The 16,683-nt window shown below is 44.8% G+C and overlaps 1 protein-coding gene across 1 annotated transcript in view; it reads left to right on the top strand.

The window, feature by feature from the left end:
• The first annotated feature begins 5,101 nt into the window (after positions 1–5,101).
• The window catches only part of CYBRD1 (cytochrome b reductase 1), a 53,150-nt gene continuing 41,568 nt past the window's right edge, over positions 5,102–16,683 (top strand). The window contains exon 1 of the mRNA XM_073633915.1: positions 5,102–5,396. Within this exon, the coding sequence (XP_073490016.1) occupies positions 5,210–5,396 (187 nt within the window). The 5' untranslated portion in view covers positions 5,102–5,209. The remainder of the gene's footprint in view (positions 5,397–16,683) is intronic.

Genomic DNA, 16,683 nt, shown 5'->3' with positions numbered 1-16,683 from the left:
ACTTCTCTGCTCCATATGAGGGACCTGCGGTTCTTGCACATCAAGGACAGAAGAAGAAGATTGGGGTCTGGTACACCTGACCTTGGCAGGGACCACAACTCCGTTGTCAGAGCTATCTGTCATGGAGCCGCTGCTGTCTACAGGATCGTATTCTGAGCCTGAATCTGACAGATGAGTGACTTCCTCTTCACTATCTGTCATGCTCAGAAACGTGTAGGCCTCTTCACTAGTGTACCTTCGATTTGCCATTTTGGGCTCTAAATTTAGTGATACACTAGTGAGACTCACAGGCAAAAAAGCTCCTGACTGTTAGCGACTGTATCAAAACGCTACCAAAAAAACTGTTAGCGATCGCAGGGATCAGGCCTGACTCTGCGAAAGATGCAGTTATGTGTGTTTAGTGTTTTGTAAGTGACAGTTATCGATCAATACTGCACTTCGGTGGGCTGGGCTGGGCCAAGGGGCAAAACGCAGGTGCTAGCAGGTATAATAAACAAACTAACTAACCAGCGTCACCCGTGACAGTTATACGGTGATCACTGGTGAAAGGGTTAACTAGGGGGCAACCAGGGGGTTAAAACCTTTATTAGGTAGTATATGGGGGTCCCTGTCGCTATAAAAAGCTGACGGCGAACCTATGTACTTACCTCCCTAACTAGTGTCACTTGTGTCACTAATACAGCGATCAGAATAATGATCGCTTAGTGACACTGGCGACGGGGGGTGATCACGGGGCTAAAACTTTATTAGGGGTGGTTAGGGGGGTACCCTAGACCTAAAGGGGGCTAACACTAACTGCCCTACCACTTATAACTGTCACAAACTGACACCAATGCAAAAAAAAAAAACTGCTATTGGTGTCACTGTGACGGGGGGGGGGGGTGATTGGGGTGTGATCAGGGGGTGATCGGGGGGTGATGGGGGGTGAAAAGTTTGCTTAGTGTGTTCTACTGTTAGTGTAGTGTTGGTGCACTTACCTAGATGTCTTTTCTAGTCGGCGCCGGAACGAAAAGATCGGCTCGAGGAGCGATGACATCACTTCCTCTGCCGCTGTTTACATTACAGCAGCAGAGGGAGAATTTAATTCATGGGGAGCGATCGTGAGGGGGTGGCCACGAATGAGTGGCCTCCCCCTCAGCCTGTATCGCTTCCCCAATGATGCCAACCGCCTCAGGCACCGGGGGGGGGGGGGGGGGGGGCGCGATGCTCCCCCAGCCCGAGGAAGGCAGATCGTGTACCAGGTACGTGATTTTGCCTGTCCATGCCATTCTGCCGCAGTATATCTGCGTGAGGCGGTCGGCAAGTGGTTATCAAAACCAAAATACATCCATAAATATAAAACATAATATAATATAACATAATATAAAAAAGCAATGTGGGAAGCTGGAAAGCCAGGCCCTCTTACTCCTACTTTGTCCATAATTTAAGCCAGTGGTCTCCAAACTGTGGCCTGCGCGACGGATGCAGCCATTTTCTTTGCCTTTGGGGCATAATTCCTCCCTCTGACACCAATGATGGGGCATAACTTCTTCCTCTGACACCAATAATGGGGCATAATTGCTCCCACTGACACTATGATGGGACACTATTCCTCCCACCAACACCAATAACAGGGCGATATTCCTCCCACTGACATTAACGATACTGGCACTATTCCACTTGCTAATACCAATGATGGGGCACTATTCCTCCTCCTACTGACCACAGGGGTGCTGTTTATTTATTTTTTTTTTTTTACTCCCACTGACCATCAAGCCTGAGGCATTATCAACTCCAAATGGCCACAGACCGGCACTCCTAAACTCTAAAGGATAGTAAACCGATTATTTGTTTAGCATGTTTGGAGACCCCTGCTTTAGGCAATCGCTGAAAATCTCTCCCCAGGGAAGCTTATCCCGCCTCTAGCTAACAAATGAACTTTTCTTTCTTCATTACCTCATCTCCACACCGTTATTACTATTTGTATCATTTTTCTCCCTCACTTTTAGATTGTAAGCTCCCACAAGCAGGACCCTCCTAACCCTCATGTCTTGAATACTGCCACCCTTGATATTTTCAAGTGCTGCTCAAAATGTTAGTGTTATATAAATTCTGCATAATAATAATAATAATAATAATAATCAAAGATTTCGGCTTCTTACTTTTTTAATCGCTTAAAGTCTGCCCTATAGCAGTTTTACTGCTACAGGGTGGATCACGTATATATACGTAATACGTCACCTCAACGTAGGGGGCGCGCATGCGTTGTAATTACAGACAGCAGAGGCCAATCGGCGGGTGCTTGATGTCCGCCGGCACCCGCCGATCCTCAGGCAGAGACACAAAACTGAGATCTGCCTATGTAAACAAGGCAGATCTCAGTTTTGACGGGGGTGGGGGGGTGGGGTTTGTGTCTCTGCAAAGCAGGGAATAAATTCCACCTTTCACTAGTAAAAGCACTCCACACAGTGTAGTAAACACCGGCTAGGCACACAGTTAACCCTTTGATCGCCCCTAGATTAGAAAAGAAAGGCTGCTCACAGGACTGCCACTCCTGGATGATGATTAACGCCCTCACTCAGCCTCACGGGTGCTGGCTCTGCACAAATTGTAGAGAGCAAGGAAAAAACCTGGATGGCCGCACTTCCACCCCTGATGTTAACCCTTTCCCAGCCAGTGTCATTAGTACAGTGACAGTGCCTATTTTTACCATTGATCACTGTATTAGTGTCACTGGTCCCCAAAAGTGTCAGTTAGTGTCAGAATGTCCACCGCAATATCGCAGTGCTGCTATAAGTCATTGATTGCCGGCACTACTAGTAAAAAAATAATAATTAAAAATATTCCATAGTTTGTAGACCCTATAACTTTTGTGCAAACCAATCAATGTATGCTTACTGTGATTTTTTTTTACCAAAAATATGTAGCAGAATACACATTGGCCTAAATGTATGAAGAAATTTGATTTTTTTCAATTTTTTTTATGGGATATGTTTTAGGCCTGGTTCACACCTATGCATTTTTTAGTGCATTTTCAGTTTTGCAGAAACACACTACAGTCCATTTAACATGGTTTCCTATGGATGTAGTTCAGATCTGTGCATTTTATGGAAAGGGCCAGGGACTTTTTTTTCTGGTTTTTGGTTCCATAAACTTCAATGGATCAAAAACATGTATTACAAAATGCAAAAAATGCTAAATGCACCTGGAATTTGCAAACTGCAACCTGCATAGGTGTGAACCAGGCCTAAGGCTCCATTCACACTAGCGCGTTTTTTGATGCATTTTGCAGAAATGCACGGGAATTTTTTAACATGGGTTCCTATGGAACATGTTCACATCAATGCCTTTTTGTACCTCTGCATTTTTGGAAAGGGTCAGGGACTTTTTTTCATGCAAAATGCAGCGTTTTGCATGTTAGGCTCGATTCACACCTATGCATGTTGCTTTTGAGCGTTTTTGGAGTTTTTTTGTCATGCTTGCCACGTTTTTGAGCGTTTTTGTAGCGTTTTTACAGCGTTTTTGCTGCGTTTTTGCCGCGTTTTGCGATTTTTTTTACAGTTTAAAAAAAAAAAACGCCAAAAACGCATCAAAAACGCTGTAAAAACGCTGCAAATACGGTGCACTTGCGTTTTTGATGCTTGTCCATTGAATTCTATTACATGCAAAATGCTGCATTTTGCATAAAAAAAAGTCCCTGACCCTTTCCAAAAATGCAGAGGTACAAAAAGGCATTGATGTTAACATGTTCCATAGGAACCCATGTTAAAAAATTCCCATGCATTTCTGCAAAATGCAAAATGCATCAAAAAACGCGCTAGTGTGAATGGAGCCTTATAGAATTCAATGGACCAGCATCAAAAACGCAAGTGCAGCGTTTTTACAGCGCTTTTTCAGCGTTTTTGATGTGTTTTACGTTTTTGGCGTTTTTTTTTTTTTAAAACTGTATACAGGCTAAAAAAAAACTGTAAAAAAAAAAAACCGCAAAACGCCAAAATGCTGTAAAAATGCTACAAAAACGCTGCTCAAAAACGTGGCAAGCATCACAAAAAAAACTCCAAAAACACTCAAAAGCAATTTGCATAGGTGTGAATCGAGCCTAAGGCTCGATTCACACCTATGCATGTTGCTTTTGAGCGTTTTTGGAGGTTTTTTTTTCATGCTTGCCGCGTTTTTGAGCCGCGTTTTTGCTGCGTTTTTGCCGCGATTTTGCCGCGATTTTGCCGCGATTTGCGTTTTGCGTTTTTTTTTTTTTTTTTTTTTTTTTTCATTTTTTTTTACAGTCTTACAAAAAAATTACAAAAAAAAAAAAAAAAAAAAACAAAAAAAAAAAAAAACGGCAAAAACGCACCAAAAACGCATCAAAAACGCTGCAAAAAAGGTGCACTTGCGTTTTTGATGCTTGTCCATTGAAAACCATTACATGCAAAACGCTGCATTTTGCATGAGAAAAAGTCCCCGACCCTTTCCAAAAACGCGGAGATACAAAAAAGCATTGATGTGAACATGTTCCATAGGAACCCATGTTAAAAAATTCCCGTGCATTTCTGCAAAATGCAAAATGCATCAAAAAACGCGCTAGTGTGAATGGGGCCTAATAGCAGAAAATAAAAAATATTGGGTTTTTTTTTGTTTTTTCAAAATTGTCAGTCTTTTTTGTTTTATAGCGCAAAAACTAACAACTGCAGAGGTGATCAAACACCACCAAAAGAAAGCTCTATTAGTGGGGGAAAAAAAGGACAACATTTTTATTTGGGTACAGCATTGCATGACCGCGCAAATGTCAGTTAATGTAACGCATTGCCGTATCGCAAGAAAAATGGCCTGGTCACGAAGGGGGGTAAATCTTCAGAAGGTCAAGAGGTTAAACAATATTTGCTACTTTTTATTTTGGCCAAAGTTCAGTAAATATGCAGAATATGTTGCTACGTATAAGTCAGTTTTGTTGTTTACATCTGAGCAGCGTGTTGAGAAAGTGACACTAGAACTTGTAGATGTTTTGGGACCTGAGCCAAGCCAAGGTTGCACAACACATTCTTCCTCTGTTATTTTAACACAGAAGATCCAGTGAGTAGAAAAACTGAGTGAAATGGCCCTCCTCCACCCTCCCTGGTTCTCCTCCACCCTCCCTGGTTCTCCTCCTTTCTTCCATCACATCAGGGGAGGGAAAGAGGTGTGGGCCTGCTGACTCTTCACAGCCACTTCACTATCAGAGCATGGGCTGCTGAAGATGGAGGGCTACAAAAGTTTCCTCTTCTTCCTCGTCTCCTCTCTGCTGCTGGGATTTGCACTGGTCATCTTTGTCCTGGTCTGGGTGCTGCACTACAGTGATGGGCTGGCATGGGACGGAGACAGTGCGGAATTCAACTGGCACCCTGTTTTGATCATCACTGGTTTCGTCTTTATCGAAGGCATTGGTATGTGCTTTGTAGTAGTAGTGTGTGTGTGTAAAGTTATGTCATTGTGCTCAGGGTTGTGTATCACACTGCATTAGGTAAACAATGGCTTGGTTGTGTAATCTCCTCACAGCTGATTGTGGGATTACAAGTTGGGCTGATAATTAGTATACAAGTGTAACCTTTCCCAAAAAATTATCGGTGATCTCGGACACTTTTATTACTGCATCTTTATACGGAAACTGACGTGACACTCTTTTGAGCTTCAGGCGATTTGGAGTCGAGATGTGAACCATCTCCATAGAGAATAATACATTTTTTTTTTTTTTTTCCTCCAGCGTTTTGGAGCTTTAGGCTGCTGAGGTGTGAATGGGGCCTTATGGGGCGTACACACGGTCAGACTGGTCTGACGGACACCGACGGACCAAATCCGGCGGACAATCCGATCATGTGTGGGCTTCACTGGACCTTCAGCAGACTTTTCCAGTCGCAAATCTGACGGACTTTAGATTTGGAACATGCTTCAAATCTTTACGTCGTAACTCCGCCGGACCCAGAAATCCGCTCGTCTGTATGCTAGTCCGACGGACAAAAACCGACGCTAGGGCAGCTATTGGCTACTGGCTATAAACTTCCTTATTTTAGTCCGGTGTACGTCATCACGTACGAATCTGTTGGACTGCAATGTGATCGTGTGTAGGCAAGTCCATTCGTTAGGAAGTCCGTCGAAAGTCCGCTGGAAAGTTTGTTGGACCAGTCCGGTCAAAAAGTCCACCCGTGTGTACACGGCATTACACACAGAAGTCAATAGGACCACGTCACAACCAAGTGTGGCTGTGATGGTTGCATCATGGGCGAATTCATGTAAAATCACTATTGGGATTGAAGAAAATCCCACTGGGGGTTGAAAAATGTGCATGCAGGAGGCAGCAATACCGCCTCCTGAATACCTGTAAACTGCGATCATGAAAGTGAATTGCCACAGATCATATTTTTTTTTTTTTAAAGGGCGTACAGTCTACCCGTCAGTTTTTCAGGTGGATCTGATCAGAAGCTCCATGTAGGTCTCTGGGCAAGCACCCTTGTGTTCATTAGCCCTCGTTCACATTGAATGCGGCTTTGAAATTGTGCAACTTCATCTGAAATCGACCAATTTCAAAGCCAAATGTCAGTCTGACTTGGAAGACATCTGTGCAGCTCCATATGCACAGATGTCTATGCAAGTCACACCTGAATTTACCAAAAGTAGTGCAGGGACTTCTTTTTCAGATTAATGCGGCACCGCCAAGTCGGCATCGCACCGATTTGAACAGTGCCATTGCCAACAATAGGGTGCAGCTTGTCAAATCACATGGCAAGTCGCTCTGGTGTGAATGGGATTTTATACTGACAGTATCCTGGTGGGTTCAAACTTCCATCCGAACACACCTGAGCTCATCTCTTGGACAGTTGTTGTCCAAACAAGATTTCACCTCATCCCCTGTTATGGTGACAACTATTTAGGATTTCTCAGTACTAACTGTCTTCACAATAAATGGAGAGTGTGCCTCTCCCCAGCAAGAACACAGACATGGATACTAAACTAACAGAGGAAAGATTAACTATTACCTCATAACTTAACCACATAAGGACCGGGCCTCTTTTTTAGATGTGTTGTTTACAAGTTAAAAACATTTTTTTTTGGTAGAAAATTACTTAGACCCCCCAAACATTGTACATTTTTTTTTCTAACACCCTAGATAATAAAATGGCGGTCATTGCAATACTTTCTGTCACACCGTATTTGCGCAGCGGTCTTGCAAGCGCAAATTTTTTTTAATTAAATAAGACAACAGTAAAGTTAGCCCAATTTTTTTAATATATTGTGAAAGATAATGTTACGCCGAGTAAATTGATACCCAACATGTCATGCTTCAAAATTGCGCCCGCTTGTGGAATGGCGACAAACTTTTACCCTTAAAAATCTCCATAGGCGACATTTAAAAAAATCTACAGGTTGCAGGTTTTGCATTACAGAGGAGGTCTAGGGCTAGAATTATTGCTCTCGCGCAAGCCCAGCGGGACGGGGCACGTTTAAAAAAAAATTTTTTTTTTAAATTATTTATTTTACCTTTTATTTTTTATTTTTACACTGTTTAAAAAAAAAAATGTGCCCCTTTTTTCCTATTACAAGGAATGTAAATATCCCTTGTAATAGAAAAAAAAGCATGACAGGACCTCTTAAATATGAGATCTGGGGTCAAAAAGACCTCAGAACTCATATTTATACAAAAATGCAATAAAAAAAAAAAGAAATTGTCATTAAAAAAAATGTCCCTTTTTAATGACTATCTTCCCCTCACTCGTCTCCATACACAGCCGACGGTTCCGGTAAGCGGCGGAGGGCAACGGATCGCGGCGGGAGGGGGGGGGGCCTCTCCCGTTGCCGATAAAAGTGATCTTGTGGCGAATCCGCCGCAGAGACCACTGTTATCTTGTAGCGGACCCCCGGCCCAACACAGCGATACCGGGGTTATGGCAGCTAGCTGCTGCCATAACAACAATATCCATCCTCAAAGTGAGGACGTATATAGTCGTGCGGTGGTCCGGAAGTGGTTAAACATTTGTATCTGACAAATATTAACAAGCTTTTCGTGAAATGCTTTGAAAAAGACGCTTTTGGCTAGGTTCACACTGGCGCGATGCAGGAACCACAGCGATTCCTGTGCAAGTTCCCATGTCGCATCTGAATCACAGGTAGTTCACACTGCGCTCAGCAAACCGCTGTGGGTATTAATTTAAAGTTAATGACACCCCCCAAATTGGTTTGCAGAATGCAGTGCGAACCATGAAATCGATTGGAATTGGATCGTATGGGTCTGAACACCAATGCAATTTGATTCCAGTTTGGACAAAAAAAGGTCCTGCACCATTTTGGGGCAAATGCGATGCAATTTCAGCCATACAAACTGTATGGCTGAATTCACATCGCACAGACATTGCATGTGATGTACACAGGAATGATGTGTACAAGAATGCGGTGCAAATCACATGCGATATCTGCAATCGCATAAGTGTGAACCCAACCCAGATGGATGCGGCTCGCAGTAGGGGTCCGGTGCGTCCCTGTTCTCCATTTCAGGGACAAATTTTTGCCCTGAAACGGAGCCAAAGACACACAGCAAAACCCACATCCAATTGGCATAGGTGTGAACCCAGACCTATACAAATCACTTCTATTATTTCGCACAGGCCCTTATATTATATAATTATCGGTAGCTCTAAGGGACGTTTCACACCATTAATCACGCAAGAACTCTCAGACCATTCATTTGAATAGGCTAAATTCACAATTCTCCGCACCGACAGTGGTGCATGCGCTACTTTAAAAAGAACACACACTGCACCCAGATCACATAATATTTCTGTACCACGTGATCCAGTGCAGACAAACACACTACATTTGTGACCTGCGTTTTGGGCGGTCATTACCATTGCACTGACGCCTGCTGCAGTTTTGAATGCGGTGCAGGAGACATGCACGGAACGCAGGTTTCCCACACCACTTTCTGGGGTGAGCGGGCCCTCAAGGGGATTGTACAGTATATGGGTTCAGAGCTAAAAGAGCACATCTGATACTTCCATGCCAGTGTCCAGGTATCTACACAAGTGTGTTAACTAGAACCCTGCTCATTACTTCACCTGTGAGTCTTCACACACATCACATATTGATATTCTATTCACTTCAGCCTCGGAAGGATTTACCTCCTTCCTGAATAGAGCATTTTTTGCAATTCAGCACTGCGCCATTTTAGCTGACAGTTGCGCGGTCGTGCGACGTTGCACTCAAACAAAATTGATGTCCTACCCCCCCCCCACAAATAGAGCTTTCTTTTGGTGGTATTTGGTCACCTCTGCGTGACATTTATACAGCGATCAGAGCTAAAAATAGCCACTGATTACTGTATAAATGTCACTGGCAGGGAAGGGATTAACACTAGGTGGCGATCAAGGGGTTAAGTGTGTTCCCTCAGTGTATTTTAACTGGGGGGGGTGGGCTCATTAGAACATGACAGAGATCACTGCTCCCGAAGACAGGGAGCAGTAGATCCCTGTCATGTTGCTAGGCAGAACAGGGAAATGCCTTGTTTACATCTCCCGATTCTGCCTCTCCTCACCGCAAACGCGGGCCGCCGGCGAACATCGCGTGGGCGGGACCCGGGGGTACGCGCCCGCTAGGGACGTACGGATGCGCCCTTTTGCCTGCCCATGCCATTCTGCCAATGTAAATCGGCGTGCGGAGGTCAGCATGTGGCTATAGATTGGGAGGAATGGTGAAATGCTCATTAATCTAAGGCCTCATGTACACTGCTGCTGGTAAACGGACGTTCAGAGGCAGTTGGCTGCTTTTTTCAGCTGCCCCTGAACTCATCCAATGTTATCTTATGTGTACATGTACACAGGTTCGTTTAATGTCGTTTTTTAGGCAGTTGAGTTTTGAGGCCTTTTTTGGAAAGCAAAAAAATTAGTTCAGACGCTGAGTTTAGAACCATTTCAAGCGCCAAGCGCTTCTAAACGCGGCTAAGCGCGGTAACTTGCGTTTACCTGCATTTCGTTTTCAGGCAATTTTTCCTTTTTGGCTATTTTGAAAAAAAAAATATATACATAATTTTTTTTTTTTTTTTTTTTCAAACGCTTCTAAACGCAAACGCAGCATGTAAACGCGGCAAAACAGACGTTTTAAACTATCTGACAAGTTAAATCGTTCAGGAGGGGTTGTAAAAACGTCCTGTGTACGTTAAGCCTAATGCCGCGTACACACGGTCGGACTTTTCGTCTACAAAAGTCCAACGGACGCTGACGGACTAAAGCTGGCTGGTAATCCGATCGTGTGTGGGCTTCTCCGGACTTTCAACGGACTTTTTTAGCCTCAAATCCTATGGACTTTAGATTTGAAACATGCTTCAAATCTTTACGTCGTAACTACGACGGACCCCGAAATCCGCTCGTCTGTGTGCTAGTCCGACGGACAAAAACCCACGCTAGGGCAGCTATTGGCTACTGGCTATGAACTTCCTTATTTTAGTCCGTTGTACGTCATCACGTACGAATCCGTCGGACTTTTGTGTGGTCGTGTGTAGGCAAGTCCGTTCGTTAGAAAGTCTGCCGCAAGTCCGCCGAAAGTCCGCCGGAAGTCTGTCGGACAGGCTGTCGGACTTTTGTAGCTGAAAAGTCCGACCGTGTGTACGCGGCATAAGGGTGCAGAGGATGCCGCCTCTGTAAAGCCTACTACACACAATGAGAAAATCGGACGAACAATCCTCCAATTTTCCCAGAAGGTGGATACCATCATGTAACAAAGAATGATCTTAACTTGTATGAAAACGCTGGAACGACAAAGACAAACGTATCCATGCAGTAGCAGAGGAAGTGATGTTGTGATCACGCACAGTTTTCTTGTATTCGATTATTTCCGTACCATTAATGTACTCATTGAAAGAAAATTTGATGTTGTGTTCACTTAGGCTGTTTTCACACTGGGGCGGATGCTGACGTTAAAACGCCACTAGTTTTAGCGGCGCTTTACTATTGCTTTAGCAGCACTAGCGGGGTGCATTTAACCCCCCGCTAGTGGCCGAATAAAGAGTTAAATGCGCCTGTATAGCAGCTAACGAAGCGCTTTGCAGGCGCTTTTGCAGTGGTGCCTACTCATTTCAATGGGCAGGAGCGGTGTATACAGTGCTCCTCCAGCACCTGAAAGATGCTGAAAACTGCCTCAGTGTGGTATGATAAAAAAATTTCTAGCTTGCACCTTTTTGTTTTTTGTTGGGATCAGCTGTCAAAAAGCAGTATACTAACGAACAGATAATCAACTGATCGTTCCCCGTATTGAAAATTTCACCCGACTTTCTTATCGTGTGTACTGCCCATTAGACACTGAACCATGGTTGCATGCTTGCCTCCTTTACCAACAATGCAGGGATAATAGTCCTGCATTGTACATGATGATGCTGAGGGACTGCCCATAGTCAGTAGCTTCAGGCAGAAGAGAACAGGGCTGGAGCCTGCCAGATCAAGCGACAGGGTAAGTAATACACCTTATCCCCACACCCATAGACTAATGCATGTAATCCTTGCAGTGCAGGGGAGGGCCCCACTGTTAGGCTTCTTTCACATTAGCAGTACTGCTTACCACCCTCTGAAAAGTAATTCCAGGTGGATCGCTTTTCAGGGGCAGTATAGCAGCACCTAACAGTCCTGTTTTTGGGGTAATTTTTTTAATTTTTTAATTTATTTATTTTTTACTTTATTTTTAAACTGATGCATCACAACTTCAAGCTAAGCATTTGTCCTGCAGTTGCTGTGTGGCCCCCCTGAACTCAATGGGTGAGTCTGACAAGTGCCTGTCAAACTTTGCGTCTTTAACCACTTGCTTGTGGTGCAGTGATGGGCACCGATGGGTGGCAGTGATGGGCACCGATGGGTGGCAGGGATGGGCACCGATGGGTGGCAGTGATGGGCACCGATGGGTGGCAGTGATGGGCACAGATTGCTTACACTGGCAGCACTGCTAGGTGGCACTGATTGGCACCACTGGTGGTCCTTGATAGGTGGCACTGCTAGGCACTGGCAGGTGCCAATGACAGATGGCAATGACAGATGGAACTGGTAGGCTCAGATGAGGCATATGTGCCTCCTTCCTCTTTGGGACCGATGTCCCTTTAACATAAGCCGGTGATTGGCTATTTTTTCTCCTCACGCTGTCAGCTGTCATTGGCTGACAGCTGATCACATGGTGTCAGCTGTCATTGGCTGACAGCTGATCACGTGGTAAGGGGCCAGGATCGGCCCCTTACTTGGATCTGTGATCATCCAAGTCTCCGTGACTCAGTGATCACAGCGCCCGCACCGCGCGCCCTGCAGGGTGCGTGTGCACAGGGGAGGACGTCCCATGACGGCCTCCCGGAAATTGAGGTCCGCGCTGTGGCCATCATTCGGCTATGGCCCGGACCTCAAGTGGTTAAAGCGGAGTTCTACCCAAAAGTGGAACTTCCACTTTAAGCACTCCTTGCCCCATTACATGCCACATTTGGCATGTCACTTTTTTTGGGGGGGGGGGTGGGTGCCTAGTTTTGAGTGGGACTTCCTGTCCCACTTATGTCTTCTGGCCGCCTAGTTGACTCCTCCACTCCCCCTGGGCGGCCCCTTCCTCTTGGTAATCTTCTGGGACACGTCATAGGTCCCAGAAGTTTGCCTGTCCACTCGAAGAGCGCAACACGACTCACGCATGCGCAATGCTCGCCCGGCCATGAAGCCGCAAGCTCTCACGGTCGGGTGCCCATAGTTTAAATGGCGGTGCCATGGAGAGGAGTGAGGCTCCATTCGGCTGCATTGCTGGACCATGGGACAGGTGAGTGTCTGTTTATTAAAAGTCAGCAGCTACACTTTTGTAGCTGCTGACTTTTAATATACTAACAAAAAGCCTGGAACTCCGCTTTAAGGTAAAAATGCCTCAGCTGCAAAGCATCGTGCCCGTAGCATGTGTACAGCCCTGTTTCCCTGGCCGCCTGTCTGAAAGAGCTCCAAGAGTAGATTTTAAGCCCCCGTTCACGTTGGTGCCACTTATCATGAGATTTGACAGGTCCAAATCGCATGACAAGTTGCACCCTATTGCCGGAAATTAAACAGTTCACACCGGTGTGATGCCGACTTTGCGGTGCCACACCTATTTGAAAAAGTAGTTCCTGCACTATTTCGTTTGCACAGATGTCTGCCAAGTCGCACCTGAAGTCACACTGACATGCGGCTTTAAATTGGTGCGATTTCAAGTGAAGTCTCACGATTTCATAGCCGCATTCAATGTGAAGCCGGTCTAATTTCCAGGGTTCAGCTATAACAACTCAAGCTGCCAAATGAACTGCTCCTGAGGGTTATGTCAGGGTGGTGCTTTTAGCAGACTTTATTGAAGGTGCAACGTACCATAATGTAATCTGTTATAATGTAATTATCAAACTAATAGAATATTTAATAAAGACTTTAGTGGAGCATTCATTGAACCCATGAGTGATATGAGGGCTTCAGAGTGCAGTAGTGGCCCTCCAAAGCCCAGCATAACATGCATTGGACTAAGGCTACTTTCACACTTTTCAGGCGTTTTAGCGTTAAAAATAGCGTCTGTAAAGCGCCTGAAAACACACTGGGGCGGTGCGCTTGCGGGATGGGAAAAAAGTCCTGCAAGCAGCATCTTTGGGGCGGTATATACACCACTCTTAAATTGCCCCTGCCTATTGGAATGAATGGGCATCACTTGCAAAGCACCACAACACAGGCACTATTAACCCATTCTTCAGCCGCTAGCAGGGGTTAAAAGCGCATCGCTAGCGGCCAAAAAGCACTGCTAAAATGGCAGTAAAGCTGCGCTTTACCGCTAACGGACCTGCCACCCCAGTGTGAAAATACCCTTACAAAGTATTCCAAGCTTTCTAAAGTGGATTACACACTATAAGAAATTCGGCGAATAATCTTCCATTGTTGTTTTTTTTTCCCTCGTTGTTTCACAGCAAATTGGAAACGATGAAAGAAAATTCGTAGAAAAATTCTTGTAAGAAAAAGGCTTTTTTTTTTTCTGATCGTGCGCAGTCTTTCTTTCCTGATTTTTCTTGTACGAAAACGGTTCACATTAAACGAAAATCTTTCATTCTGTTCCTGTGCGAGAAAAATTTTGGCGTTTGGGAATTTTTGTAAGCAAATTCGGAATGTCGAAAGTTGTATACACACTATACAAAAATTCTTTGGACAAACATGTTTTCTTCTTGTGTGTACAAGCCTTAACACGTCCGTCGAAGGCTCTCAGCTTTCAGGGCCGAGTGTCCACCAATATTAATACAAAAAATTCCAGCAGATTCCTATAACAGTAAAGTTGTAATTATTTTCTATTTCCATCAGCACAGAGCAGTCTCTTTCCTGGGATAGGAACACAGAGCTATGGGTAATTTCCACACCACCAGCAACATCTGGCAGGAAATGGCAACTCGGAGTAGAACAGTAAATCTTTGTTGCAGATGAGCTGGAATATTTGCTTTTACAAGTACAGTTCATGTGCTTATTTGGGTCAGTATTTTGTTAGTTCAGCCCTGTTGGGCTTGTTAAAGAGAACCTGTCATGTGATCTGTTATTTCCCACAGGCGGGGCTCCTAAACAAACGAAATCCTGCTACAGCATCACAAACCGTCTGCCTCGGCTTTGACACATGACAAGTGTTTGGTAACAAAAAAAAAAAAAAAAGACCAGTGCGTAGAATGCAATAACTTACAACAGCCAATCAGCATCCTTATTTCTTTGTTCTGACTACTGTGATCTGTTAAATCTGGCTGCCAAAGGTTACCGCGTTTGCCCATCATCATTGCTGTTTGCAATGCCTGATAAAATAATTGTATTGTGGATGGAACAATAACAGCATGTCCTTTTTTTTTTTTTTTTTTTTTTTACAAATACTGCAGCTGCTGACTTTTAAAATATGGACACTTGCCTGTCCGGGGCGCCCGCGATGTCGGCACCCGAAGCCGATCGGTCCCTCGGCTGTTGGGTGCTGCCGCCACCATCCTTGGTAAGGGAATCAGGAAGTGAAGCCTTGTGGCTATACTTCCTGGTTCCATACTGTGCATGCGCGACTCACGCTGTGCTATCCCTCTGGTCCCTGCTGTTTTCTGGGACCGTGTGTCTCCCAGAATACAGCGGGGGGGGGACGGGAAGTGGCATAGGTACCCGCGGGTGGCTTGGGTATCTATGCCCGGAAGTGGGAGCAAAATACCTGTATTAGACAGGTATCTGCTTCCCCCCCTGAAAGGTGCCAAATGTGACACCGGAGGGGGGGAGGAACCGGAAAGGTGGAAGTTCTATTTTTGGGTGGAACTCCGCTTTAAGATCCCTTTCACACTGAGGCAGTTTTCAGGCGTTTTAGCGCTAGAAATAGAGCCTGAAAACTGCCTCCCATGCCGCTTGAATGTAAAAACCTGAGCGCTTTCACACTGGGGCGGGGCACTTGTGGGACGTTAGAAAAAGTCCTGCAAGCAGCATCTTTGGGGCGGTTTGGGAGCGCTGTAAACAGCACTCCTAAAACACCCCTGCACATTGCCATGAATGGGCAGCGCTTCGGAAACGCCACAACACGGTTGTTTTTAGCCCCTTCTGCGGGTGCTAGCGGGGGGGGTTAAAAGCGCCCAGTTAGTGGGCAAAAAGCCCTGCTTAAACAGCAGTAAAGCACCGCTAAAATGAGCGGTGCTTTACCGCTAACGCACGGGCGGCCCCAGTGTGAAAGGGGTCTTAGTATGTTATAATGTAAGCTCTAAGGAGCAGGGCCCTCTGATTCCTACTGTATCAAAGTGTATTGTATTTGTACTGTCTACCCTCAAGTTGTAAAGCGCTACGTAAACTGTTGGCGCTATATAAATCCTGTATAATAATAATAATAATAATAATGGGGAGATTTAGTAACACTGGAGCACTCAAAATCTGGTTGCAGCCGTGCAGAGTAACCAATCGGCTTCTAAACTTTGCTTGCTTTGACAATAAAACTTGGAAGCTGATTGGTTTCTATGCAGAGTTGCACCAGATTTTACACTCTCCAGTTTTATAGTGCTTTGCAAAAGTATTCACCCCCTTGGCATTTTTTCGTGTTTTGTTGCCTCACAACCTGGAATTAACATGGATTGTTTGAGGATTTGCATCATTTAATTTGCAGAAAATGCCCACAACTTTGAAGATGGTGTGTTTTTTTTTTTTTTTTTTTTTTTTTTATTGTGAAGCATCCTCACAGCATGATGCTGCAACCACCATCAGGGCCGGACTGGGAATAAAAACCAGGGCTGGAAAAAAATTCATACCAGCCCCATAGCATTTTTCATGCCAGCCAAACAGCACAACGTCATTATTTTATATATATATAGATATAGATATATATAGAGAGAGAGAATTCCAGTTAATAGTGCTAAAAGTGGTCAATTATCAAGGTGGACCCCAGGAACTCTGGGAACGTGGGGGGGGGGGGGGGGGGGGACTCTGTTGACCAGAGACCACCTTCTGTAGATAGAATACACTAAGGCATCCTTCCCAACATTGAGATGGGAATGAGGGGCACCTACTAACAAACCTATGTAGGCATAGGACACGCCCCTTGCCACACCCCCTTAAAGGAGAATTATCCAAAAAAAAGGTTAATCAAATCCACAAGGGTTTTTTTTTTTACCACTACTATTCCAAATGTACAAATGCAGCAATTTAGAAATTTGATGAAAGGTTTAGCACTGGGAAACACTTTTTGAAAGATAAA

The sequence above is a fragment of the Aquarana catesbeiana genome, linkage group LG06 (genome assembly GCF_042186555.1).
Source record: "Aquarana catesbeiana isolate 2022-GZ linkage group LG06, ASM4218655v1, whole genome shotgun sequence".
Classification (NCBI taxonomy): Eukaryota; Metazoa; Chordata; class Amphibia; order Anura; family Ranidae; genus Aquarana; species Aquarana catesbeiana.
The sequence above is the reverse complement of the archived record's forward strand: the minus strand, read 5'-3'. Positions and strand labels throughout refer to the sequence as shown.